At 41.7% G+C, this 27,455-nt stretch overlaps 1 protein-coding gene across 1 annotated transcript in view; it reads left to right on the forward strand.

The window, feature by feature from the left end:
* Positions 1–24,447, forward strand: part of slc49a4 (solute carrier family 49 member 4) — a 107,593-nt gene extending 83,146 nt beyond the window's left edge. The window contains exons 8-9 of the mRNA XM_034694766.1: positions 8–190; positions 22,575–24,447. Coding sequence (XP_034550657.1) covers positions 8–190; positions 22,575–22,690 — 299 coding nt within the window. The 3' untranslated portion in view covers positions 22,691–24,447. The remainder of the gene's footprint in view (positions 1–7; positions 191–22,574) is intronic.
* The last annotated feature ends 3,008 nt before the right edge of the window (positions 24,448–27,455 follow it).

A 27,455-nucleotide genomic window follows, 5' to 3' on the forward strand; every position in this document is an offset into this window, starting at 1 on the left:
TTCCCAGCCATCCTCTACACCTCCTGCATCCTGGTGGGCGTTTTCATGAACAGCAGCGTGCCAATTTTCTTTGAGCTCTTCATTGAGACCGTGTACCCGGTTCCTGAAGGCATCACCTGTGGAGTGGTCACTTTCCTCGCCAACCTGTTCTGCGGCGTGCTCCTCTTCTTCCTCACCTTTTATAGCACAGGTAAGAACTGCACTCACACATACATACGAGGATAAACAATGAGATGCTGATGAGAAGGAAGTCTTTGGAAGATCTTATTATTATTGCAAATCATCAATCAATCAACCTTTATTTGTATAGCGCCAAATCACAATAAACATTATCTCAAGACGCTTTTACAAACATAGGAGGTCTAGACCACTCTATGTCAAATTATGAACAGAGACACAGGGTAAGACTCAGTCTGACCCCACCTTAATCCATCATGAGCATTGCACATCGCAGTATTTAGCTAGTTACAGTGGTGAGGAAAAACTTCCTTTTAACAGGCAGAAACCTCAGGCAGAACCAGACTCATGTTAGACAGCCATCATGCCTCAACCAAGTTTGGTCTGGAAAGACAGATAGAGGGGAGTAAGAGAGAGAGGTGATAGTGATGAGACGAATAGTAGAAGCTGTTGTCGCTGGAGTCCAGAACGTCCACAGCAGGAGGACGTCTACAGCAGCTCAGAGGAATCTACAAGACAATCGAGCTCAGGGACTCCAGAAAGGTCTATGGTTAGTAACTTTAATGGGACAGGCAGAGTTAAAGTTAAGGCTGATTTATACTTCTGCGTTGAATCAACGGCGTACCCTACGCCGGGGGTCCGCGTAGCTCCCATACCTACGCCGAGGCCTACGCACGTAGCTGACGTGCACCTCCTCCAAAATGTAACTCCCCGTAGAGCCGACGCGGACCTCAAGCTCTGTGATTGGTCCGCTCGGCGGCTTTGTATCGCCCGCATTTACAACACTTCCGGGATCCCGGACATCGGCCGCACATCGGCTGTGTATCTCATCTCCTCCTCTCTATTCTTCATGTAATCATGTCTGTATGATAAACAGCAACATGTATCAGCTGTAGATTAACATAACACGCTCTGAAACTCTGTGGAAAAGGAAACAGAGATCGTAGCGGGGCCGGAAGCAGGCGACCGGCTATCAGAGAGACCACACTGCCCTCAGGCGTTTCGGCGGAGAATTGCTGCGCGACACGGACACATCGACGCACAAGTATGTGGCGCTCATGTCCGCGTCAGCCCCTGCTGCATAGGGGAGACGCAGAAGTATAAATCAGCCTTTAGTGATGAAGGGGTTGGGGGGGAAGGGGGTGAGCTAGGATCCCAGTGTATCAGTGCGCCAGTTCCCCCGGCAGTCTAGGCCTATAGCAGCATAACAAAAGCTGGTCCAAGCCTGATCCAGCTCTAACTATAAGCTTTATCAAAAAGGAAAGGTTTAAGCCTACTCTTAAAAGTGGAGAGGGTGTCTGCCTCCCGGACCCTGACTGGTAGATGATTCCAAAGGAGGGGGGCCCGATAACTGAAGGTTCTACCTCCCATACTACTTTTAGAGATCTAGCAAACCTGCATGTTGGGAGCGTAGAGTTCTAGAGGGGTAATAGGGCACTATGAGCTCTTTAAGATATGAGGGTGCCTGATTTTTAAGGGCTTTGTAGGTTAAAAGAAAATGAAAAGTCAAAATCCTGAAAAGTTCTCGCTTCATTCAGACGCTTTCTGCCCCCACTGCAGGTTTCCCTCTCCTCCCTGAAGCCACAGGCGCTATTGTTTTCAGAAATCCATTTCCAGCCCTGCAGATACTTTTGATAAAAGACGGAAAATTAGGTTGCAATCCAATTGTCACATTCAGCACAAAGAAAGAAAAACTCCCTTTTGCAATTTAGCCTCCGATTTATCTTTCGAGTTTGCTTCCTGGTAGAGTTTGATAAAATTATTTAGAACCAGCAGAAAGGACAGGATGTCATCTGCCTCTTTTCTGCCCCGCAGTTTTCAAGAGAGCGAGCCCAGTCGCTAAAAGTAGTTCAGTCATCCGTGTAAACGCTCGGTGTGAGTCAGAGGGCTGTTTTTGTGCGTACAGGTTGCTGTGCACTCATGTTTGCTTTCATGTTTTCCTCTCTGTGATATTTACCCACCAGTCTTCAGTTTTATTGCCCGTCCCTGTGAGTTTGCCTACATCACAACACAAATCAGCTGGGTTGATGGATCTCTCTCCGGCACTCTCTCTCCCTCTGCCTTGTTTGTTAGAGTAAACAGCAGATATATTCTCAAACCCTCATAAATATTTATGAGCTTTATCCTCCCACTCTGCCGAGTCTGCCACAAGGATACTGACAGCTGCTGCCTGACAACTGTATGTTGATCCTGCCTTCTGGGTTGTCTTGCCAGTGCAGGTGGATATGAATCTAGTTCGACCTCAACAGCCGTCGAGCCAAGAGGCCCCTGGGGGCCCGCTAACAAGTACGACATTTGGGCAGAAAACCAGCTTGTTCTGTCGAAAAACAGCTGGTTGGAAAAAATTTACATCACATGTGTTTTTTTACAGTCTCTTGGGTCTAAAAGAACTTGCCTTACAGCTCTAACTAGATTTCAATCAGGAGAGACAGTTTGAAGATTAAATGTTATTTATTACAACTTAATGAATAATGAAACTTGACAGAAATCTTTGGCATAAAGACTCCATGGGGATACTTTTGTGTAGAGTCCAGACACTGGTGGTGGTGGTTGATGAATCCTAGGAATTGAAGACTTGCAGAGACCAGGTGGAGATGGGGAGGTGGAGGGGTGCGCACCATCAATGCAAGAAGGAACTAGCAGGAGAGAGAGACACATTTAAAAAGACAGCAGAAAGTTGATAGGCTGACGATAAGGGCGTGCCACTGAACTATTGGATGACAGCCGCCGCTGATTAACCAATGGCTACGTTTACATGAGACTTTTAATTCCTCTTTAATTCCGAATTAAGATTAAATCCTCTTGAAAAAGATTTAAAATTACCTTGTAAACACCTAATTCCGAATGAAAATGATAATTCCGAATTAAACTTAAATCCGATGTAAGTGTCTGGTTTATTCTGATTTTAAATCCGAATTGAATAATTCCTCTATCATGTATACGTTCATTCCGCTTTAAATTAATTCCAGTCGTTCTGCGCATGCTCGTTCCCTTGTCCTGTCGCGATGACGCACATACTCCGCGCTGGCGGGCACATATTTCAGGCTGAGGAAGAGCAGCCGTTGCACTAACCGGCTTTGAATCGCCACAGTCCGGTCTTCCGCCTCCCTTCTCCGGTCGTCTATCTCTCTTCTCCTCCTCAGCTGAAAGTGAAGCAGTACGTTTGTGTCGAGCTGCTTTTTAACAACTATGGTCAAAATCAAAGCGACATTTGAACTTATTGTGTGGTCTTCCATGTTGTAACCGAAAATGAAAGAAGCAGGAACTGGAGTCTGTTTTCTTCCGGTAAACGTAATTACGTCACGCCCGCCCCTGTCCAATCAGAACCCTTCCCAACCCCCAGACGTTAAGAGGAATTAAATAAAAACAATGAAACGTGTTTTCCATGTAAACCTCAATTCGGAATTACTATTTCCATGTAAACACGAAGGAGAAAACTTTAATTCCGAATTATTTAATTCGGAATTATTAATCCAGAATTAAAAAACATCATGTAACCGTGGCCAGTGACAGCTCTGGAGCATGCAGCTGGAAGCCGGTGAGCTATTGAACGTGGGAGAGGAGAGTTAAACAACTGCTACATTTGTCAAAACGTTTAATATTCAGATACTTTTCAATGCCACATGCTTTGAAATGGTACAAATCTTCATTATTTCTATGTCTGAAAGTCTCAAAAGTACCCTGGCTTATGAAACAGATCCACAGTCAAGTTATTCACTGAAAGCTGCTGCAAGCGAAGAGTGAGAAAGGGTGAGCATCATTAAGGAAAACAGATTGGACCAACAGAGAAATAACATGCAACTTCTTTTTTTTTTTTTTTTTCAAAGTTTCTATTTATTTGAATTTTACCCATTATACAGAATATCAACTTAAACAATTCAGGCAAGTGAGTTTTTTATTATAAAGGAAACAAATAAATAAATAAAATTGATAAATCAGGGAGTAAAACTTAATGAGAGAAGAGAAAATGTACATTAAGGCACTTGAGATCGTTGCAAGGTTTGGGTTTGTGTGGTGTTTAGAAAACCAGGTGTTTCAGAGTGGATCCAAAAGCACAACCAGAGGCAGATGAAGCAGTTAAGTGAATTTATGGAAGGAAAAAAAGGGTGGAGGGAAGGGATCCAGGGTCCAAGGTGTGAGGAGGGAATCCGAGGAGAGGTGAAGGCTGGAAACTTGAGGGCTTGAAGGGGAGGCTGGTGAGTGAATCCAGGAATAGGGTGTTGCAGCGATTGAGCGGTTGCACTGGGGGTCTTGTGGAGGCACTGGAAGAATGAAGGACAGCAGAGTCAGTCACTGGTAAAAAACACACAAAGCTGGAAAACTTGAACAATTGAAAGTTCACGAGAGAACTGTGGAGAACGGTCCAAAATACCACATCAGATGCAGGAATAATCTGGCACTGGAGAAGCCTCACAAGTGGTGATTGCAGTAATCTGGTGCAGGTGTGAAGGTGCAGGTGGAGCCGCCCCGATCTCTGTGAGGAAGAAAGAGAGACTCCACAAAGGAAACCAACTTACATGTTGCAATCACCACAGTATGCACATTATACAAGTACACATATTGCACATTTACATGTATGTATATTATAAAAGGCAAACAATACCCAGACATATGCAGAATATAAGATGCACTTTATGGATTGTTTCAGAAGTTACAAGTTAACATGTCCACACCTCTGCACAAACATGCAGGAAGAAGCTTGATGTATTTCTTTAATGCTTAGCCGTCCGCAGAGTTTTAATATACATAAAAGTGAAGCTTATGTAATTTATGTAACATATGGGTGCTATTGCAATCCTTCCTTTAGTAGATGAAGACGCTTCCAGCTATTTAAAAGATGCAATTAAAGAATGACAGTGTATAGTTTCTGACAGCTCTATATGCTCCCACATCCTCATTTGTGCATCCTCTCTCTCCTGATCTCTGTGACGAAGCGATTGAGTCTCTTCAATGGTATGTTGGGGGAACGTACCTGCTGCTGTCACAGCTTTCTGACCTAAATAGATCTTCAGAGCAGTGATACTCCAAGCTCCGACTGTTTCTCTGCCAAGCTGGCTTACAAAGAAGTAAATATTACAAGGGACTGCCAAGACACACATTTGGCAGCGGGTTGATACTGCACCAAAGCAAAAAAAAAAGGGTCATTTATAAAAATGTGATATCTTATTCAAGGATTACAGAATCACATTTTCCATGGGTAAATAATCTCTTAAAGCAGCATTTATACTGGAAGCAGGGCTCAATGTGTACAAGTTTAATACAAAGAAGGTCTAAAAGCTCTGTGGCATTGTGTTCACGCTAATAACTAGATCTCTTAAATACCATTATCAAGGCAGAGCAAACCGACAGTGCATATATAGATCTCCAAATGTTTTTCTTGGATTGTTTAAAGGCACAGGAGGAGAGATTATCTTATATTTAGATTCAACTCAGTTAGTCTGATGGCACACAGAAGGAAGGAAATTCTTGGAGTAGGATGAATGAGCTTTATTTTGAAGTGTGTTGAGCCCACAAGTGCACTGTTTTGGCACGACTGAAGCTCTCCGCTGCCTGGTTTCAAGTTATTTGGTTGGAACAGCTGATGCAGATGCAGATTTGGGCTCAGTGTGTTCAACAGGTGTAGGCAGAATGGTTAAGACTGAAGCTGGAGGGATGCTGAGTGGATGAGTTTAATTCAGCTGGCGTTGTTTTCACAGTGAAAAGAACAGCGGTAAGACAACTCTAACAGGAATGAAGCTGTTGGGAAATTAAGATTTAGATGCTGTGTAATGTATTTTGAATTGTGTGAGGCTGCGTTATGTCAGTACGGTGATAAATCATAGATTAGACAGAGATAGAGCCGGGGTGGATAGATGGAGCAGCTACACACAATCACAAGAGGGGGACTCATAAAGAATACATGCATCCTCTGCTCCACACTTCTCTCTGCTGGGCTGAGTGATTGACTGCTGTGTGTGTGAAGGTGTGTGTGTGTGTCTTCATGTGCTGCTGCTCCTCTGTAGGTGCTTCTTTTGTAAGTGTAGAGACAGACACCTGTGTGTCTGCATGTGTGTACCTGGTGTGTGGGCGAGCTGAAGGGCGTCTGATGTGCCGGGATGGATCCTTGACAACTTCCCCGCGACAGTTAGAGAGAGAAGATCAAGCTGAGATGATGGAGGCTTTCGCTGCTCTTTTCTTTCACTTCCCGCCCTGCAGTCGTCTAATAGAGCAGTGTGCAACCAGGTTCTGTTGTTGGGAAAGTTCACACAGTTGCAGGCGTGTAGACACTGAAGATAACTAACTGAGCAGGAGATTGCCACCGACTAGCTCCCTGCACAGAGTGTCTCAAGGTGCAGAGTCTTTGAAGACAACTGATGCTGCAACAATGACATACAGCAAACCACTGCAGAGGTCTTAGCTGAGGGTTATACACATGTTTAAAACATGGACACATTCTTAATGATGTCACATATTGGTGTCAAAAGAGGCTTTTAAATTGGACTGCATTATTTATTACCATCGTTTTAGCATCATTTTTATTTTTATTTCATTTTATTCTATTTTATGTTGTTTTATTTTTGTGTATTTTTCTGGCATTTATCTGATTTTATTTTATTGATTTTATTTTATTTTTTTAAATTGTTATTATTTTTAAGTATTCAATATCCCTATCCTCTATCATTCTACATATTGCTGTTATCTCTCTGTTCTTTTGTGAAGCACTTTGGGCTGCATGCTTGAGTGTAGGAAAGGTGCTTTATAAATAAAAATGAGTTGAGGGATGAGTTGAGAGTTATGAAGCCCAAAGATGGCTGTCACGTTCCTGGAAATGCTGACTCTAACAAGGCTAATCTACAGACCTGCAAAGAAACTGATTAGGGGGCGCGGCCTTGGCTCCTGGAAAACAGTTACAATGCGTCCACCTGTCAATCAAATCAGCTATGCCCTTAATTGCGCTAAATTATAGCCTTAAGCAGGGAACAAACTACAAGACAATCAAGCCTGTTTTGGGACTGATACATCCCTTTTATGAAAAAAAACAGTAAAGCCCTATTAGGAGGATTTTTTGAATTTTAAAATAACACTTCTGAAAATTATCTTCCCAAATTTCCTGCACTGTGAGGGAAATCAAGAATCAGAAGAACATGGTGGTTGCACCAAGTTCAAACTAAAGTATATAACATGTTCACAGTATTAACTATGTGATATTCTGGGAGCCCCAAGAACAGCCAAGGACTTTCTGGATTTAGGCCATTTCTCCCCGTCTGTTATCTGCCATGCAGTTTTGAGACTGTTAACACACTGGAACATGAAGGAGTCAAACTGTTCAATCATTGATTATTAATTGTCATATATGGGGTATCTGACATTTCAGCTTCTGTTAAGCTTTTAAAATCTTTGATTGTTGGCCGGTGTTTAGCACAATCAAAACAGAGAAGTGATTAAAAATGAGGTGTAGGGATAAACATCTCAAATTCCCCTGTAATAATGTTTTAATCAAGTGGCAACCTCCAGCCTCAAGAATTGAAGTCAATGCGGAAGTGTTAAAAACTGCAGTTCATCGAGTGTCCACTTGAGGCTGGCTCCGGAAGTACCAGAAACCACATACACACCAATTCAAGAAAGCCGATCTTTACAGCAGAAATAAACATGTTTACAGCCTGGTACAAAAAACGAGTGTAGTCTGTAGCCCGCCTCTTTACATCACAATCGCTCAACAGCAGTGATGAGTTCAACATTTCCAATATGGCTCCCTCCGACGATTGGCCTCAAAACAGCGCTTCAGAAACAGATGGGTGACGTCACTGATACTACGTCCATTATTTATACAGTCTATGATTTTAATATGGGCTGTTAAATGGATCTCTTTGACTTTTGGAGCCTGCCTCTTGTGGACACTTGAGGAACTGCAGATTCTTTGCACTTGAGCATTGGTCCCATTTTCAACATGGGAGGTGACTGCTTGACTTACTATATGAATTAATAACGGCATTGAAATGTCTTTATCATGATAGTGAACTTAATTGAAAAGCAAGGCCAACTTTAAGTTAAATATTTAATGTTTTATTTAACCAGGAGTGCTGACAATAACACATAAAATCCCTGCAAAAAGACCAGCTGACAAACGTTCTCCAAACAAAGAGCAGGCATTGTTCAGCAACAAGACACTTCGCCTCTACATGATCGGATAATCCTTAATCCTGTTTTTATAATCTTCTGTGATTACATAATCAAGTTAAAGGTGACAGCGGCGTGAACCAAGATGAGGGATTTACAACTTGAACATCAGCGACAGCAAATCCCATAAAGAGACCGACTCCAGCGATGTGTTCATGAACTTCTGTGGATCTCACTGTCAGGCGCGTTCATCCTCACTGGAGAGGACAGTTTTGAAGAATTGATCACACGCTGTTTCATTTTTTAAAAGGCAGTTTGACTGAATCAGCTGGGTGGTGTAGTTTCTCAAACAGCATCATACAAACTGTGAACAGCGGATTTTCTTTGAGGCTGTTTTTAGCAACAGATTTACTCACATTTGGTGTAATTTCAGCAGCATGCACATTAACAACAAACTACAGTGTGTGTTTGTTTCCTTTTGGGAATTCTATTTGGCATACAACCTGCCAACTATACTTCATCCATTACTTACTGTTTATATAGGTTTATGATTTAAAACAATATATAATACTAATAATAATAATGATACATTTTATTTCTAAAAGCACTTCAAAAGTTTCTCCAGGACACTTTACAGGAAAATAAATTGTACAATAGAAAAGGAAAGGAAAACAGTGCAAAAAAAAGCAACGGAAAGCAAAGCAGCAAAACAAAACAAAACAAAACAAAACAAACAAAAATCAATCAATTATAGGTTAAAAGCCTTTGTAAATAGGTGGGTTTTGAGTCCGGATTTGAATTTGGTGAGTGAGGTAAAGAATCTGAGGTGTTGGGAGAGAGAGTTCCAGAGGGTGGGGGCAGCGACAGAGAAGGCCCTGTCCCCCCAGGTTCGGTGCTTGGGATTGGTGAGAGGGGTGAGGAGGTTGGCATTGGGAGGGATTGTATGGCTGCAGAAGGTCAGTGAGGTAGGAGGGAGCTAGGTTATGGAGGGCTTTGTAGGTGATGAGGAGGATCTTGTACTGTATTCGGGAGGTGATGGGAAGCCAATGGAGGTTCTGGAGGACTGGGGTGATGTGGTCTCTGGAGCGGGAGTGAGTGAGGAGGCGTGCAGCTGAATTTTGAATGTATTGTAATTTGTTGAGGAGGGTGTTGGGTGTACCATATTTTTTATATTTATATAAAGACACATGTTAAAGGTGACATATCACGCTTTTTTCATCAATATATATTGGTCTAAGAGGTCCCCAAAACATGTCTTTAAAGTTTATGCTCAAAGAAACACTTTGAAATCAGATTTTGGTCTGCCTGAAAAGCCCTCTTCTTCAGTCCTCCTCAGAACGGTCTGTTTTCCCTCTGACCACACCCCCTCAGGAAGTGGATGTGCCTCGGCTCTCCAGCACGTTGATTTAATGTTTACATGTTGGCTGAATGTACACGGCTGCTCACAGACCTGCGTTACTTCAACCCTCTGAATCTGATCCAGAATCTGATCCTGACGGAGAGGCGCCTGTAGCAGGACCTTTCTGAAGGATTGGTCACAGATTTAGTGTTTCTTGTTGTTTTATTTGTCAGCATGTAGACGTGTGTCTTGGTACACAGCGACAAACATGTAGCTATGTGGCTATGCTAACTAGAGCTAGCACTTATCCATGATAAATAAAAATCATCCACTAGATCTTCAAATCTGCAGACGTGGGGAGTAAAACCGACCTCTGCCAGAAAGGCAGCAGGAGCTTTCTGAAGGATTGGTCACAGATTCTCTGTTACTTGTTGTTTTATTTGTCAGCATGTCAACGTGTGTCTTGGTACACAGCTACGAACATGTAGCTATGTGGCTATGCTAACTAGCGCTAGCACTTATCCATGATAAATAAAAATCATCCACTTGCTCTTTCAAATCTGCAGATGTGGGGAGTAAAACCCACCTTTGTGTTTATTAAGACAGCCTACAACTAGCATGCCTCCCTCCTAAGCTCCTTGTTAGCACACATGTGTGCAGGTAATGAAAAACGGAGGAGGGGTTGAGTTGTATTTTATACAGTCTATGGGCTGAACAAGCTCCGAGCTCTGACTCCTTGACAGACCGGATATTGTTGTTACGTAACAAAAACACTGAAAAATGAAACGGCTGGTTTCAGCACACATTTACAGAAAGGTGGAGAAATCAGAACAGGGGCAGAGTGGATTCTTTTCTTTCTCGGGGGGTTTGTAGACATGCCAGGGAAACATATTTCAGGTAAAGAACCATTAAAAAGTCAAATTTTCATGATATGTCACCTTTAAGATATCACCCACGTCTAATCTGAGAACCTTCCTTGTATCTGAGTTGAAGAAGTTTGTCTCCTGTCCAGTCCAGAACCTCTGAGATGTGTCCTCCTGCAGTGATCCCTCCTGCAAAGATTAACTTGATTGTTATGTAAATTCCCCTTTGGAGGTATTCTACTGGGCTGTCTCATTACTCTAATTTCCCCTCTGTATTCCCATAAAGGCGGAGGCAAATAATACTCAGCCTTTAAAACTGATAAATTCTGCATGAGCCACGTCTTTTCAAACTCTTCCTTTTTACCTCCTGAAATTGAAAATTGGCAAGACCAGCCTCTTAAGATTTCCATCTATTTCAGTTTATGGTTCATTTTAGGGTTTTCCTTTTTGGCTCCTCGCTGCCTCGTTACGCATTTTGATTTACGTCTCCTTCCCCTGCAAGCCGAGAGGACCTTATGAATTTACCTCCTTGACCGTTTTAATATCCATGAGCAGGCGGTCTTGGTTCATTGAGCCTCACCTGGCCTCTTGGCTCCGTTGTCGTGTTTTCAAAAACTGCTCCGAAAGAAATCTCTGAACCATGTGACTCGGGAACATGAATGGATACCCTGGGCCATATTTCAGTGCTTGTTGCTCTTATTTTTTTCGATTTCATCTGCTGTGTGTTTGTGTCATTTGGAGCGATGCGTCTGGTGGAATACAAAGCAGCAGGGAGGTATTGTGGAGTTAGAAAGCCTCAGAGGTTTTGTGGTGGAGGAAGAAGAGTAAGAGGAGGAGGAGGAGGAGGATGAGGAGGGCTGGCATTGAGTTTCCTGTGAGTTGTTAGTCTCATGCATCGAAGGGGGGGAGCTGGGACTTTTTTCAGCTCAGAGAAATAATTGCGGCACTCCTTTTATTCCTGAGAAGTTATTTTTTTCTGCTAAACTTTGCATTTCCATCTGAAGAGAAAACGCAGAGGAACTTTTCCAGCCCCCCGTTAAGAATGTGGAGGTGTTTAAAAAACAAACAGCCTCTCTTTGTAGAGCTCCGTCATTCCTGAGAGAATAAAAGCCCTTTTTTTATTTTTCTGTTTTAAAATCTTCTGGAGAGTTTTGACTTGTGTGTGAGGAGAAACAGTGACATATAAACAGCTTGAGCACTCACAAAGTACGCCCACACGTGCATACGATGGCAGGCATCATGCATAATCTGGCGTCTATAGGTGTCTTCAACAATCTGTCGATCCACAGTAGGGGTGAGCCCGACTAAGGATTTGCTTAGTCGAATCTGATTCATCAGATTTTGCCCATAGTCGACGAATAGTTGAATGTTTGTTGTTTTTCCTTACTGACCCAAAGTCTGCATGATGGTGACCGTATGACAATATTACACATAACCCTTTACAATTAAGAGACTCGTAGCTTAAAGTAAAAGGGACAACAGAATATTATAAGCATAAAACTTAGATTTTTTTAATCTATATTGCAAAAACAACGAGGTGATGAAGGAGAGAAAACTCAAATAAGGCCGCCATCAGTTAAACATGGAACAACGCTCCACTATAGAATAAGGAATCAGGAGATATTTAAACATTGTTCACACAGAGGAGAGCAGCACTGTGGAGGGTAGTTTGTCCAACTTAAGGCTAAACATTTGTATAATGGTCATAATCAAACCCAAACCAGCTAAAGGGTTTTTAAATACCTTAGCAGTACCTTTTAAAACAGTCTTTCATCACGTCTTTGTCCGCTTGAGTCTTTTCAAATTGTATGCGAGGAAAACCACCGTGTTTTATGAAGTGCGCTCTTTGCTTTGTTGACTGTAAATCCTGTCTTTGAGAATATCCTCTCTGATGGCGTGGAGGTGGATGGGATGCTGTGGATTGTTTTTGAGGCTTCGGACAGCTTTGGGTATTCCTGCTCGTTCTTTTGGCCCTGTACAGTTTTTGTGTGATCCGGTAATCCTTGATCTCACAGCCCTCTTCATGAAGCTGCTCCTCATCTTCATCACTATTTTTTAGGATCAACTGAAGTTTTATTTCCTGACATTTTGAGCTGCCATGAACGCAGAAAGATTTAAAGGCCCGCTGAGGTACGTCTGCTCCACAGCTCCCGCTAAATGGGAGAGTCCACCTTTAATTACCAGGGGAGATTTAATTACCACTTTAAGGAGATTTAACACTTCAAGAGCTGTTCTCAGAATTACATTAAATAAGTTTGTATTTATATCAAAATAGGATAAATGAGACACTATTTTTACGGGAAACAGGAAAATAATGTAAAATTAGACATTGAGCACCCCCATGGTTTGAATGGAATGATCCACATTTCATATGCAAATATTCGACTATGATATTGGCAGTCGACTAAGGCGCGTTAGAACGAATCGTCGAATATCCGACTATTAGGGGTCACCCCTAATCCACAGTAAATACATCCACACGTTCTCTAATGAGGAGATGGTCCATTCGTTCGTTATGATTTTGCTTTCCATGTTTCCTGAAATGAGTGACCTGGATCTTCTGAAACAGAGGCAGCAGACACCCAGCAGAACACTTTCATTAATTATAACGCTGCATTGACCTCAATTAAGACTGACGAAGGCCATAAGATTCCTGTCGGCCCATGACTCTGTCTTCATCTGGAGCTCCGATGTGCTGACGGTGGCAGCTGCAGTAATAGCCTGTTAACATGATGAACTGTCCAGTGTTCACACTGATGTTTCAGAGCACACTCATTCTGTCACAGTGAACCTGGTTTATTTAAAGACACTGCTCATCAGCTGACAGTTTGGGCTCATATGCAATTGTTATGGTTCATTTAAAACTTAGCTCAGCAGTTTGAACGGCTCGGATGAGCTCCACTGTTATTACTTCTACCTCTTAAGTTTTAGGGATACTTGTTATAAAACTTTACTTATTATAAGAGGTCATTAAACTGCTCTGTTAATGTCTGTTAAGTTTTTATCAAGAAATGAGTAAGGACTCTTAAAACAGGGCAAAAAATTAACAATTCAGCACTTAGCACTTTTAGTAAATCTTCAGTTATGAGGCACCAACTCATTACCATGTTATCTCAAAACACTTAACGTACCACCAGTAATCCATCACATCTCAATAAATCTGCATTTAAATGGCATTAACAGCCTGGCATCCTAGTGTATCCATTCCTGGCCTGCTCATCTTCAGACAGGGCCAAAATAATAATTTGCATAAAGGGAGAAGAAAGACAAGAAGAACATTTAGTTGAATAATAACACTTTGGCCAATTGACGATTTAAGGAGGTTTTTTTTTGTCTCAGATAGGGATGACCACAATTATCGATTAATTGATTGTTAAGAAATTACTCGAAACACACATTTTTGTCATCAATTTTCCATCATGTGGAACAAACATCATGTGGTCTCATATTACACTCATCTATCAGGGAGGTGTTTTAAGTTTAAAGCATGTTTTGATGTGAATCAGCTGTTTAAAGGTGTTGCGCACAGCGGAGATGCTCTGCTGGCGGCTGCGGCTGCGCGTCAGGTCTCCACGTGCGCTTTTTAAAAGAGGATCAATACAAAACTGCTGCCAACAACGACACGGACACGAAGGTTCACAACTATAAACAGGATATTTCCCACCTTTGGATACGAAGGCAACAGACAGGTGGGAAATTCAGATACACTATGTTTGCAGAGCAGCAACATCAGAGCCGTCTGAGCTTTTCTGCAGCTGGACTGATTATGACCCGGTTGCTCTCCCGGCTGACACCTGACCGAATACACATGTTTATTTTTCTCAATAAGAACAAGTAGACAGAAATCTGGACACTGTGAGTCTGAAGTACTTTTCTGTTAGTATTATGAGCCTTCACTTTATAAGACTATGTCCGCGTAGAATATTTTTGAGCCTGATCGTTGATATTCTGCGTGTCAAACATGTACCCGTATTCAGTACCGTCAGTTATTTGCATTTTGTTGCTGTAAAAATTATAATTTAGGGGGAAAACAAAGTATTTGGCATTGTTTTTGACGTAAGAATAATAATGGTTTTTTTTAATCAATTAATCGATAATTGATCGTTAACATTTCCAAAAATCAATCAGGGAAAATACTTAAAATGTACATCCCTAGTCTGAGATATTTGTCAGTATTCTGTGTATTATTATTCACCTTTAAAAGGAAGGATAAATATCCTTGAGAGAGCAAAAAGGTCATAAAGATTACAGAGAGTTGAATTCATCAATCTGCACCGCCTGTCAATCTCTGAGGTTGAGGATGCAGGTTTTGTTATTTCTTGGAGTTTTTGGATCCACCATATGTCCTGCTGTCTCAACACTTCATTGCTAGTCAAGCTGTTTACACCACTTTTGAATGGACCTAAGATTTCTTTTCAAGAATACTTGCTCTTTTATAATAAAGCACTAAGATGATTATTGTAAACACACAAAAATAAGCAGTGTGCAGCTCTGTTATCTAGACGAATACATGCATCAGACCAGGACTGCTGGGAATCAGCAGATGCTGAATACTTAAAACAGCAGATTGAGACATCCTGAGTTGTTAAAGTAGCTTCTTATGGGTAATACACTTATTCTTGACAAGTACCTCAAACAACCCTACTTCAAAACACCAAACTATCCCTTTAACACCCCATGCAACTTTTTTTTTTTTTACAATATATTTATTGATTTTTTTACAGTTATGACAGAGTTACAAACAGATAAACACACTTAACTAGTTTTGTACATGTAACAACTGAAAATAAAGAACTAAATAGAAAGCGAAGAACAAAAAACATATGAAGTCAAGTAATTTGCACAAACAACAATGAGATAATAACCATGAGAAGAAAGAGAAACATAAAGGAAAATACATTGTAGCGACTACAAAGAGCCAAAAGCTGCTGAGAGGCTGACGCTGGGCCTAGTTATTGCCAGACGCGCTAAAGCAAAAATCACTAATGCACAAAAAGTAAGTTTAACCTTTTATTACCAAAAAAAGGATGATAAACTCATGATAAAGTGCACAAACAGAAAATAGGAAAAATAAGTGATAAATAGCTTTCATAAGCGAAAAGTAAGCGAAAAGCAAGCGGTCAACAAAAAGTACGGAGACCCAGCTCACCCCCTCTCTCTACCTGCCAAACAATGGGACACAGGTGGCCTAAATTAACTCAATAACCTCGCCCCTAACACATGACCCGTAAATAACCTAATTAACTAATCCCACAGTAAACTATATTGTAAACAAACACCATAATAACACCACAAAAAGTATACAAACAATATCCTACCCTAAACCTCAAAATAACATAATATAAACACTTGAATTCCCTTCATGGCTCCAACATACATTAAGAAAGTACAAACAGACAAACAAACAAACAAATAGATGAACAAAAACCCTGATGACCAGTCCATCCCACCCCAAGACAAGGGCCATAATGCAAAATAGGGGTTAATTTAAGATGAGTACAATCCAATCCAAACAAGTCCAGCAGTGTATGTCAACATGTGATAGTGCCTGTACCAAAAAGTTTGCTATCACTTCACTAACGACTGTCAAGTGTTACTCTTGTGGTTCTTGAAATCAGACCAACATTTATCGAAAAGGTGTGGTTTTCTTTTCAGATTGAACATAATTTTCTCTGAAGCCATGTAAGAGGAAAGTTCTTTAAAGCCACATGGAAAGAGTAGGGGGGTCTGAGCTTTTCCATATTAGAGCAATGGATTTGGTCCCGGCAATCATGGCCAACTTGATAAACCTAACCTTGTTACGCCTTGTTACAGGGATGTCAGACGTGTCACCTAGTAGAACCAGTTTAGGTGAACTTGGGATCTCAAAGCCTGCAATTTCACTGAGTGTCTCTAATACTGAACCCCAGTAGTGTTTTACCCCCTGCAACTTTGACAACAACATCATTTTGGTCATTTAATAACTTCGCAAAAAGTGCCAGTGCTTAAAACCCTGTAAGAAAACTTCACCATCAAACTAACATGAGTAAAACCAAAAGGCCACAACAGATGGAAGTTAATTATCAAAACAGAAGAAATGCCCTTTTTTTGTAAATCATTTAAAATATTTTATAAGTACAAGCTTCTCATGTCAACTCTAAATTTTAGCCTGGAAATAAGCAAGACTCTCTGGCTGCTCAGTTAGACATCATCATCACGATAATGTAATTATCAGCTTCAAAGCCGGCTGGTAAACGAGGAGCCTCCAAATTTCAAAGAGCAGAACGACTCCTCTCTCTTCTTTGTCATTTTATCTCATTTACACTAATCTTCGTCTATTTTGCCTCCTGTTTGCTCCTCCTCGTCATCCTCAGTCCTCTCCATTCAGTCAAACTTTGCCTGGCTCTCCCCAAAATGTTGCTCCAGACCCACATCAGAGATCAGAGGGGAGCAATTGAGCTGCTGGTCTGTTTTTTACCAAATTACCTAATTGAATCACAATTTCCAAACTCCATTTTTTACTTCCCTTCATCCCTGCTGGCTCAGAGACAGACTGTGCGTCTCCAACTTTTAATTCATACATAACTCCGTCCAATATGTATGTGAGACAGAGTTAGAGGAAGAAGACAGCAGGTCAGATAAACACAACTCCATTAACCCGCCTCCTCGCTGGGTCTCCTGCTGTCCGGTTCACACACTCCTGATTAATGAGGCTGCTTCAGGAGTCTCGACACATCGCTGAAAACACTCTCACCCGATTCCTCACCTCCCTCTCCATCCGAGCTCCATCTTCACCTCCTCTTTACCTCGATTTATCTTTTGCTTTCATCTTTGCACCTCTTAACCCACATTCTTCCTCTTCAAAGAAGCTGTAAAAGGAATGCGACTTACAGCCAAATCTCATAATTTCCCACAAAGAGGCTGCCTCACGCGGTCTGAGCAGCGGTCTCTTCTTGCATTGATTCTGCAGCTGATTAACGATGTTATGAAAAGATATGTGATTGGAATCGAATATAAGCCAGTGTGAGTTGAGACACATAGTACTGGGCGGGCCCTAAGGGACTCCTGCGTGGTTTACTACCCGATCCCTCTATATTTAGTCTGGCTTGTTATCAGGACCCGAGCAGCTGCCTGCTGCCACCACATCCTCCGTCCTGGCATGGAAGATGGCCCCGAATGTGGATCCTTCTTTAAGTCTCCATTGGGACCAAACACCTCAAACACCTCAAACACCCCACGTGTTGCTGAGATTACCTGCTTTACTGCCAGAGCTGCTTAATGCATTTAGAATAAGGAGTTTATTGATTTGAGGTTTACTCAGACAAAGACTGTTTGAAAAGTAGAGCCAATGCAGGAGTGACTGAGACCTGCATTCTCCTAAAGCTGGGGTTGGTAATCAGATTTAGATACACTTTTTGTTATACTGGTTAAAATGATCTTTATGTCCTGATGGCAATCAATACATAATGTGTTCTTAAAAAAGAGCGAAGAAAAGCTGCTATCTACAGCCGGAGTAAACCTGGGAAAACACCAACCAATCACCGTTTTTTGGGTGCCAAAATTTTAAACCATTCAAATCCCGTCCTGACGTTCTGTCCGCCTCCTGCACGTACATTTCCCCGGCGTGTACTCCGAGTCCCCGTCCCCTGCCGCTGCTTGCCCTGACTCTACTGACTGCCCCTCTCGCTCGACATCGGGCCTGTCCCCTCTGACCCGATGATGAGGTGCTTTGCTCAGGACTGTAGTCTGGATCAGAGTCTAAAAAGCTCTCACCATGGGGCTCTGACAAGCAGAAGAATTAATCACATCTAGTCAGTCCTACAGAAAATATTAGATTTTTAGAGCGAATATTCGAATGTCATTTTGGAGCAATTTTGACAGCCCTATTATGATATGGTATGTTATGGTATTGTATCTTATCGTATTGTATTATATCGTATCGTACCGTATCGTTTCGTACTGTATCCTATTGTATCATACCATCGTACCTTACAGTATCCTACCGTATCGTACCATACAGTATGGTACCGTACCGTATCGTATCGTGTTGTATGGTATCATATCGTATCTTACCATACCGTTTCGGACAGTATCGGACCGTACCGTACCGTATGGTATTGTACCGTACCGTATCGTATAATATCCTATGGTATCGTACCGTATCATACAGTATTGTACCCTACCATATGGTATCGTACCGTACCGTTCCCCATCGTAACAGAACATATCTTATTTGAACATACATTTATGGGTTTCATCATATTGTACCATATATGATATGGTCCTTAGGAAGGTGTGCTTTTATTCGACTACTTGATTAATAATCCTCGCCGTTACTAGTGGACACCAGAATTACTAGTTAGTTAAGCGACTAGTTATTAATATTTCGGCAATGTAGTTCTGCAATTGGGGCATATGTTGTGTCTTAACTGTAGCACAGCCACTAGCTGGAGCTCTAACTCCAGTAGTGAATGACTACTATTATATCTCCGGTTGCAGCAATACAGATGACTGATAGCATCTTGTAGCGCGGTGTGGTTTGGCTTATTGAACTGGAACGTATTGTACATGGTTCATATTGTAAATTATTGTGCAATGTGATATGTTTAAGAATACATAGTAAAATCAAGCAGCAACCTCCGGTCTCAAACGATGAAGCCCATGCGGAAGTGTTATAAACTGCAATACATTGAAAATCCACTTGAGGCTTGCTGCAGAAACACCGGAAACCACATAGACATGAATGGGAAAAAGACGATCTTTGCAGCATTAATGAACATGTTTACAGCCTGGTTCAAAAAACGGCTTGGCCCTATGAAGCTAATCTCTCTATCGGCACACACTGTACGGGGGTGAATTTTTTTCTAACGTGACGGTTCAGAAGATATTAAGATTACGAGTTTTGCCCAAATAAGGACATGACTGACGAGACTCCCGGTCGGGAAATCATAGCTATTGGCTAGGAGGCTCACACTACGTCACACTCTGCTTGGTTGAGTTCCGCATTTCCAATATGGCTGGTGCCGTCGATTTGCTTCATAACAGCTCTCAGGAACAGATGGGTGACGTCACGGATACTACGTCCATTATTTATACAGTCTATGAGTAAAATACATTATAATGCAGGGCATGGTTAAAGGTGCGACTACCAGTGAACAAGTTGCTACTACAGCAGCCAGGAAACACACGAAGCAATGCCAATCCAACCTCTAAATATGGTCACTTCTGGTTCCAAGAAACCAAACTTGTGACAGCCTAATGGGATCAAAAATAGTTGGTGATGACATTGTGGCTTCTTCCACACCAGATTTGAGTCAAGGTGTAGCTGTGGATTTGTGCAGGTCTTGTGGTGGAAATCTAGACCCCTCACAGCATCGGGCTGCTGCCAGCAGTAGAGGTTATCCGTCCGGGTGTTGATGAGTTTAGATGTCGATGGTTTAGTGCAGTCACGCCCTTTGGAATTAGCATTGTTGCAGACAGCCAGTGCTCCTCTCTTTGTGGTTAATGGAGCCTGAACAGAGCAGGGAAAATAGAGCACCTCATCCAGTACCATGTTTAGGTTCAAGTGTAGGTCAATGATAATGGGGAACGCTGCCAATATCATTGAATTATTCAGAATCATTACCAAAGACAGCTCAGGAGGCTGATCTTATTCCCTTCATGGTATGTCAGGAATTCCTATCGATTAGCCATTAGTCCGGTATGATACTGATAAATAATTCAATGTCCCTTCATGCAAGCCTTCATTACGGTTTCTGGATTTATGTAGGTGACTTAAATGTCATTATTAAAGAACACGCACTAAACTTTGTGGATGGTTGCTTTGTGTTGAGGCAGGGTTCAACTTAGTGATCATTCAGGTTTGGATTCAATAAAGTCTTTGTTCTCCTCAGTTCATGAAACAACCAACAAGTGCATCGACTGACTTTGCTTTCACCTTCTGGAGATGAGACTTTTTGTATGTTTTCACGGCAGAGGACAAGGAGCCTGATCGATGTACACACACACAAATGATCCCATGTCTTTGTCACTCAGCTCTGCACATTCATAATTACTTGTGTGGCCAATGACTACAACTAATGACACCCTGAACTCCAATATCTTATTGCTGGATGTATGTTACTCTTAATATCAAACTGTTTTTGCCAAGTGTCGTGTTACTGTTGAAAATCTGATAAAAATCAAGCCATGTAAGCATCAATGTGTGCTACACTGACTGAAAGATGAGTTCTCCTTCATGAGGAGCTGTGCCTACATGTCCCAAGATGCATTGCATGCTGGATGTGCTGGACTCCAGTGGCAACAGCTTCTACTACTCGTCTCATCACTATCACCGCTCCCTATGTCTCTTATTCTCCTCTATCCCTCTTTCAAGACCCAACACGGTCTCAGCAGATGTGTGTCTAATATGAGTCTGGTTCTGCTCGAGGTTTCTGCCTGTTAAAGGAAATTTTTCCTCACCGCTGTAACTAGCTAAATACTGCGATGTGCAATGCTCATGGTGGATTAAGGTGGGGTCAGACTGAGTCTTACCCTGTCTTGGTGTTGGGTCTCTGTTCATAATATGACACAGAGTACGGTCTAGACCTCCTATGTTTGTGAAAGCGTCTTGAGATATCGTTTGTTGTGACTTGGCGCTATACAAATTAAGATTGATTGATTGATTGATTGATTGATTGATTGATTGATTGATTGATTGATTGATTGATTGATTGATTGATTGATTGATTGATTGATTGATTCGAGGAGCAGCCTTGGCTTCACCCAAGCAGCAACCTCCAGTCTTAAGATATGAATCCTATGCAGAAGTGCTAAAAACTGCACTTCACCAGGTGCACTTTTTTATAACTTGTTATATTTGAAGATGTTAAACTTACAAGGTTTTGCCCAAATAAGGGCATGCCTGACTTGATTGACAATCGGGCACCCTGTAGCTGTTAGCGAAAAGGCTAAAGGCCCGCCTCTTCACCTCACACTACCTTGGACAGAGTTAGGTTGTGTTCAACATTTCCAATATGGCTCCTGCAGACTTTTGGCTTTAATACATGGCCTCAGAAACAGATGACATCACAGATACTACGTTCATTTTTTATACAGTCTATGGTTCCAGTTATATATAAGTTATATTTTGTGGCTTTTTCGCCTTTATTGACAGGACAGCTGAAGAGAGACAGGAAATGTGGGGAGTAGAGAGAAAGGGGAGACATGCAGTAAATGGTTGACCAGCCGGGAGTCGAACCAGTGACCTCTGCGATGAGCCTCTATATGTGGGGCACTTAGACCGCTAGGCCACCAGCGCCCCTGTAATACTTTCAAACAAAGAAATACTTTTAAATAACTTTCCAAGAACCTCAGACTAACATAGCTCTTTGTCATTTGAAGCTTGGGATAATAACTCATTGTGCAGCTGACCTAGGAGCATTACTAAGAACTGCAGGCATTATTTTGCACTATATTTATACCCAGCTTGGATAGACAGTATTGATTAAAAATCATCTGACAGTGCCTTTAATCTGCTTCTGAAACAGTGTTCACTCTTCCAGGAAAGCTTTTCACCGTATTATTAAACCTAGCTGCAGGGATTTGCTTCCACTCAGCCACGAGACCTTTTTGCCCTGAGGTTTGGCCTGCTGGCATTTCTGGTGAGGCTCGGCTTGGTCGAGGTTAAAAGTAATGCCAAAGCTGTTGAATGGATTTGAGGTCAGGGCTTTGTGTCTGCACCATGAAAAAAATGTTCTTTGAGGAGTTTTCTTTTTTTGCACAAGTGCAGTTTTACTCCAGAGACCTGAAAAGTTCTACCTAGGATGTTAACACAAAATTAAAAGTCCTCTTCTAAAACACATGAATGTATGTTGGAGTGTAGACTTATCAGCCTGAATTCTGAAGAAGCTGCCTCAGACAGAACAGATCAGATTCGTCCATGTATGTCTGCAGGACTTATCTGTATTCTTTATGAGAGGGGAATATGAGTGAACAGGTGGGAATGTGAATAAAAAGGTCAGACAAATCTATATTTCAAGCAGGACACTCAGCCTCTCAGAATCTGAGATACAACCGAAGCAAAATGCCTCCAACCTAACCACAACACATCTCTATTCTCTGTGTCTCCTTCTCTCCAGACCCGACGTGGGTGAACTGGTGTCTGGCCGGCTCCTGCGTCTTCAGCCTCATTCTCATCCTCTTCTTCAGGGAGTCCTACGACCGTCTCTACCTGGACGTCTTCGTCTCTGTGTGATGCTGCTGAAAAACTACACCACGACTTGACGACACAGGACTGAATAATATATATATTCTTGCACAAAGACGATGAGAAAAGGGAGAAGAAAGGAAAGTGGAACTGACACTTTCTTTTAAGGTGTAAGATTTTAGGATGACGTTGTAAATATTCATGACCGTGATGGTGATGGATCTCTTGTTGTGTGGCTACCGAGAAGAACCAAGACTTGATCCAACAACGATGTTTACTCTAATAATTGATCGACTCGATGCCATGTGACTGCAACAAACATCATCACCTGATTTTATTTGTCTGTCTACGTTTGTTTGTAAACAAACTTTGTAAACGGTTTGATTTTCCTAACCAGGCACAGCATGACGGACTGTTAGTAGTTGTTGTTTACAGATGATCTAATATTTAAAGTTCTCAGTGTCGCCCCCTTGTGGCTGCTCCTTTTAACTTTCCTCAAATCGTGTCTCAAAGCTGTACTGACTCCACATCAGCAGGAGGCGTCCACTCATAACAGGGAAGCATAAAAAGACAGCTTCATCAGCCAATCAGCAGGCCTGGCTGTGCTGAGGCGGGACTTGACGTGGGACTAGTGGAGTTTTAGTGCCGTGACTCGCTGAGGAGCCCAACCTGTGAAAACGCCTTTACTGAGACACAGGTACTACTAAGATGTTTATGCAAAAATGATCCTCCACATTGATGATTGGATGTGGGCCAAAGATGAGGGCTGGAATTTGATGATAATTCTGATCTTTTTTTTTCTGATCAATGAACTGTTCATGTGCACAAAGCAGAGCTGTTAAACTCTCAGATTCAAGAGGTTTATTTATCAGCTTATTTATGATTCAATGTGTCAAATTTAAGGAGATTTATTTTTAATTAACATCAGTGACATTTTGTTTCTTTTCTTTCTTTCTTTTTATTTTACAGTTTTTAAGTCTGTTTTCCTCAGCAGCCTGCCAGTATTTATTGGAAATGTCTCAACACTAACATATTTAACACCTAGTTTCACTGGAACATTCTGTTTAGTGACATTTTCAGCCGCTGCAGAAAAAGGCACAGTTAGGGAGATCATTTTATTACACAGGCATTAGGGTAACGTTACTTTATTCATGCCAAGCTGCTCCTCTAAAGCACCAGCAGGTGTCTCTGCGCCAACTTGAAAGTGTACTGACAAAACAAAAAAAAAACCCTGAAGGAGAAAAGAAAAACAAAGCCGCCAATTTCTTGGATTCCTTCGCCGACTAAACTTGACACGTGACAAAGGAAAAAGCTCCAGATCTGGAGGGAGAAAATCACAGAAAAACACATTACGGCTAATGAAAAACATCTGTAACTTGAAGACAAATTTGATCTGTGACTTGTCATTGACTTCTCTGTGTGTCTTTGTCGTGCACAGCAGCTATGAGGTGTTTTAATGTGTTTCCCTCTGGGGTTGGAGGAGGCTCTGTAATGTGTTTCCTGGTGCTTTTTTTTATTTTTTACTCCTTGTACAGACAAAAAAAAAAAAAAAAGGTTGTCTTTTACCTTTTCGACGTGTTGCCTTAATTGCCCAGTGCGGTGCGTTCAGCCTCCCTCTCCTCCACACTGTGACTACTCTGTCTGTGTATGTTGTTAAAGGTCATGTTCTCCTGTTCTGCAGCTCACACTCTGTGGTTTTAGAAGGCTTTGGGTTTTAAATGTCTTTGTTCTGTGGTAAAGATAAAGAGAAAATGTGACTGTTTAATTTTTCCAGCACCTTATTAAAACAAACATTTTAAGAATAATGCTGCTGTTGTTCTCCTCTTGGTAATGAGCTAATGAAGGTGTGAAACATGTACAAGCTCTTTGACATGGATCTGCAATGTTTGGTACACTCTAGACTTAATTAGGATCCTTGTTTCTACACCTTGCTCCCTTTGACCTTCCTTATTTCCTTGTTCTTCCATTAGTCCTCTCCTGTAGTTTATCTGAGTCTTTTGGTGACCTTTAGACGAGGCACTTTGAGATGGTCCCTTTGCTCAGAGACGACTCTGGAGTTTAATTTTAACCCAGAGTGGATCTGAACATTGCAGACAGCCATGAAGTTAAAAGTCTGTGTTCTGACCTCACAGCTACTTCCTGTTGCTGCAGTGCATTCTGGTCTATAACTTCCTCTCTATGGAGGCATTAGTTAAAGATAATTTATTAATATCTCTCGCTTTAAAATAGATTCCTGTCACAGCCAAATTCCACCAGATCCAGTATGTCTCCGATCCGTCACAGTACCAGATCTGAAAGGCTTCCGTTCTAGTCAATGTTTTAACTCCTGCTGGATCCGCCATATCACATTCCAGCTCAGGGATCAGATACGCAAGACTTCTATTTTTGCCAGATGCTGTAGCACGACGCATCAATCTCAACAGAGCAGATGGAGCGGGACAGGAAGTCAGGCACCAAAACAAAATGAAAACATTCGGTTCATTTTCAGAATAAAACACTCTGTGTTATCACCAGATCATATGTCACTTAACTACAACAACAAACCAAAGTCATGATGAGCGGAGCCAGGCCTGGAGTCAACAGGTCAGAGGTTTTCAGAGGACCAGAAAGACAACATGGATGAGGAGAGGAGGAGGAGAATCCTTGATTCAGTAATTGCCACGAGAAACCTTGGTCACATGACTCCAGCTGTCCGGCGGTCCTGCGCCGTGCTGCGTTCCGAAAACACAACCAGTGGATGTTGACGGATGAAGGAGCATGGTGCCGGACTGCAGTGGATCGGACACGGATCTGGTGAAAGTCCTGTGTCAGAGTGAAAGTTGAACAAACTAAAGAGCTTACAACGACTCTTCTTATTTGTTGCTGATTTATTAGCGATGTAGCTTTACTGCCCTACAGCTCCTGTATGAGTTTTACTCTGGTTCGGAAACCATCTGTCATTAATATTGATTCTTTTTTATGAACTACAAAAAACAAAAACAACCATCAGCTAGATGACTGATTTCTTTAATCATCATCCAGCTGGGTTAAAGACTTGATTCTGATTCTGAACCCATCAACAATGGTAATCAATTCAGCAAAAGCAACACCAGGAAGAACCTGATCACACGTCATATCTAACAGATCTGTAAAAAGGAGTCCTGCACATTTTACCTCTGCCTGTTGACACTGTTGCAAAAGCATTAGTGTCCGGGTCAGCTGGTCTAGAGAGTCAGGAAATAATGAAGCTGGCACAGATGTGAGAGCAGCCTGAGGAGCTACTGGACCCCAACCATCTCTGATAGGGAAGAGTGGAGCAACATCCTGTCCTGCAATCCAGACAACGGCAGCAGAGCCGGTGAGAGCATCTCTACGCAACTTAAACCATGAGTGGAATTAATAATAACAATAATGTGTGAAGTTAAATGGAGCACTGCAAAAACTCTTTAAGTGATACATTAGATGGATAAAAGACAGCAGGGTGAGTTTTTTGTTTATTTTTTTAGAAGAGAAAATACTGTACAGGGTAATAACCACCAAAACCTTAGACGATCCCACTTTGTCCACAGGGGGCGCCAAAATCAACACAATGTAAGTACCTCTCAGGAGCTTTAATCTGTTCTCATCTGAAACTGAAATATCCCAGCATCTTGTCAGGTCTTGAATGTCTCGTTTCTACAGTCATCACGTAGGCTAACATAAATGAGGTTGGGGTTTCTTAAGATGGTCACTTGGTATTTTCATTCATACGTACCTGTGTATTATATATTTTTTCCCATTCACCTCTTGACCACAGTTGAAATTACTTCTCAGCTTACTTGACATTCAGGTCAACACAACGCCTTTTTGACATTTGGGAAATGTGCATGCCAGCACCTCTGCAACAAACGGTAACATTTAATTTAAGTTTAAAATACCACAGCAACAAATGATTGAGTATTTCATGTAATGTTTCTGTCCTGAAAGGCGGTGGACTTTTGAGGGTCAGATTTTTAAGAGAAAGGTCAAACAAATGCAGCAGAGGTAGATATCCTAACTTTACTGGTATGGATCAATATACACAACATCATATACACAACATTTCCCATAATGACACTGATATGATCTATTCTTCAACCCTTTAACCCTTTCTTTCAGCCCACATCCCCACTTTGAAACAAGTTAAACATCTTGTCAGAGTTTAGAAGTTTACTGCCTGAGCTGATGTGAAGTGGGTTGAGGAGCAGATTAATCTGTGATCTGATGTTCAAACAGCCCTTGCAGAGGTGTCTGGTCCTCCTCAGACAAGATCACAAATTACATAATTCTGACTTATAAAGGGTTTAATACAAGACCTATACAGAGCTGTGCTGTTGAAGCATTTTAGTCAACAATCAAGACTGCCTCTCAAAGCCAAATATCCTGCTCCATCAGCCTCTGTGTCATTATCAAGCAGCAACTTTGCATTGAGCTGTATCATTAAAGACCTTTCAGTGACTCTTAGATTGACCGAGAAGTTCCCGGTCATGAGTAGTACGTGTTTCATTTACCTTTAAATCCCACACTGTTCCTTTAAGAAGCAGATTACATCACCCTCTGTTCAGCACTGATCTCATCTGTTGTGTTATTCTGGCAGCACTGTAACATTTCTCACATCATCCCAAGACAGCAGTAGAGGAAGCTCTCGAGGAAACTTGTTCTCTAGGAAATCTCTCACTTTTGTAATTTCCCATTTCCTACTCATTCATATTTAAATCAGGATCAACATGCATGACCTTTAAGCATAACCCCCCCACTGTATTTAAACCCTTCTTTAAAAGCCGGTCTTGACACCCTTCCTCCTTGTTCCCAGCTG

This window comes from Notolabrus celidotus, chromosome 10 (assembly GCF_009762535.1).
Source record: "Notolabrus celidotus isolate fNotCel1 chromosome 10, fNotCel1.pri, whole genome shotgun sequence".
NCBI classification, from domain to species: Eukaryota; Metazoa; Chordata; class Actinopteri; order Labriformes; family Labridae; genus Notolabrus; species Notolabrus celidotus.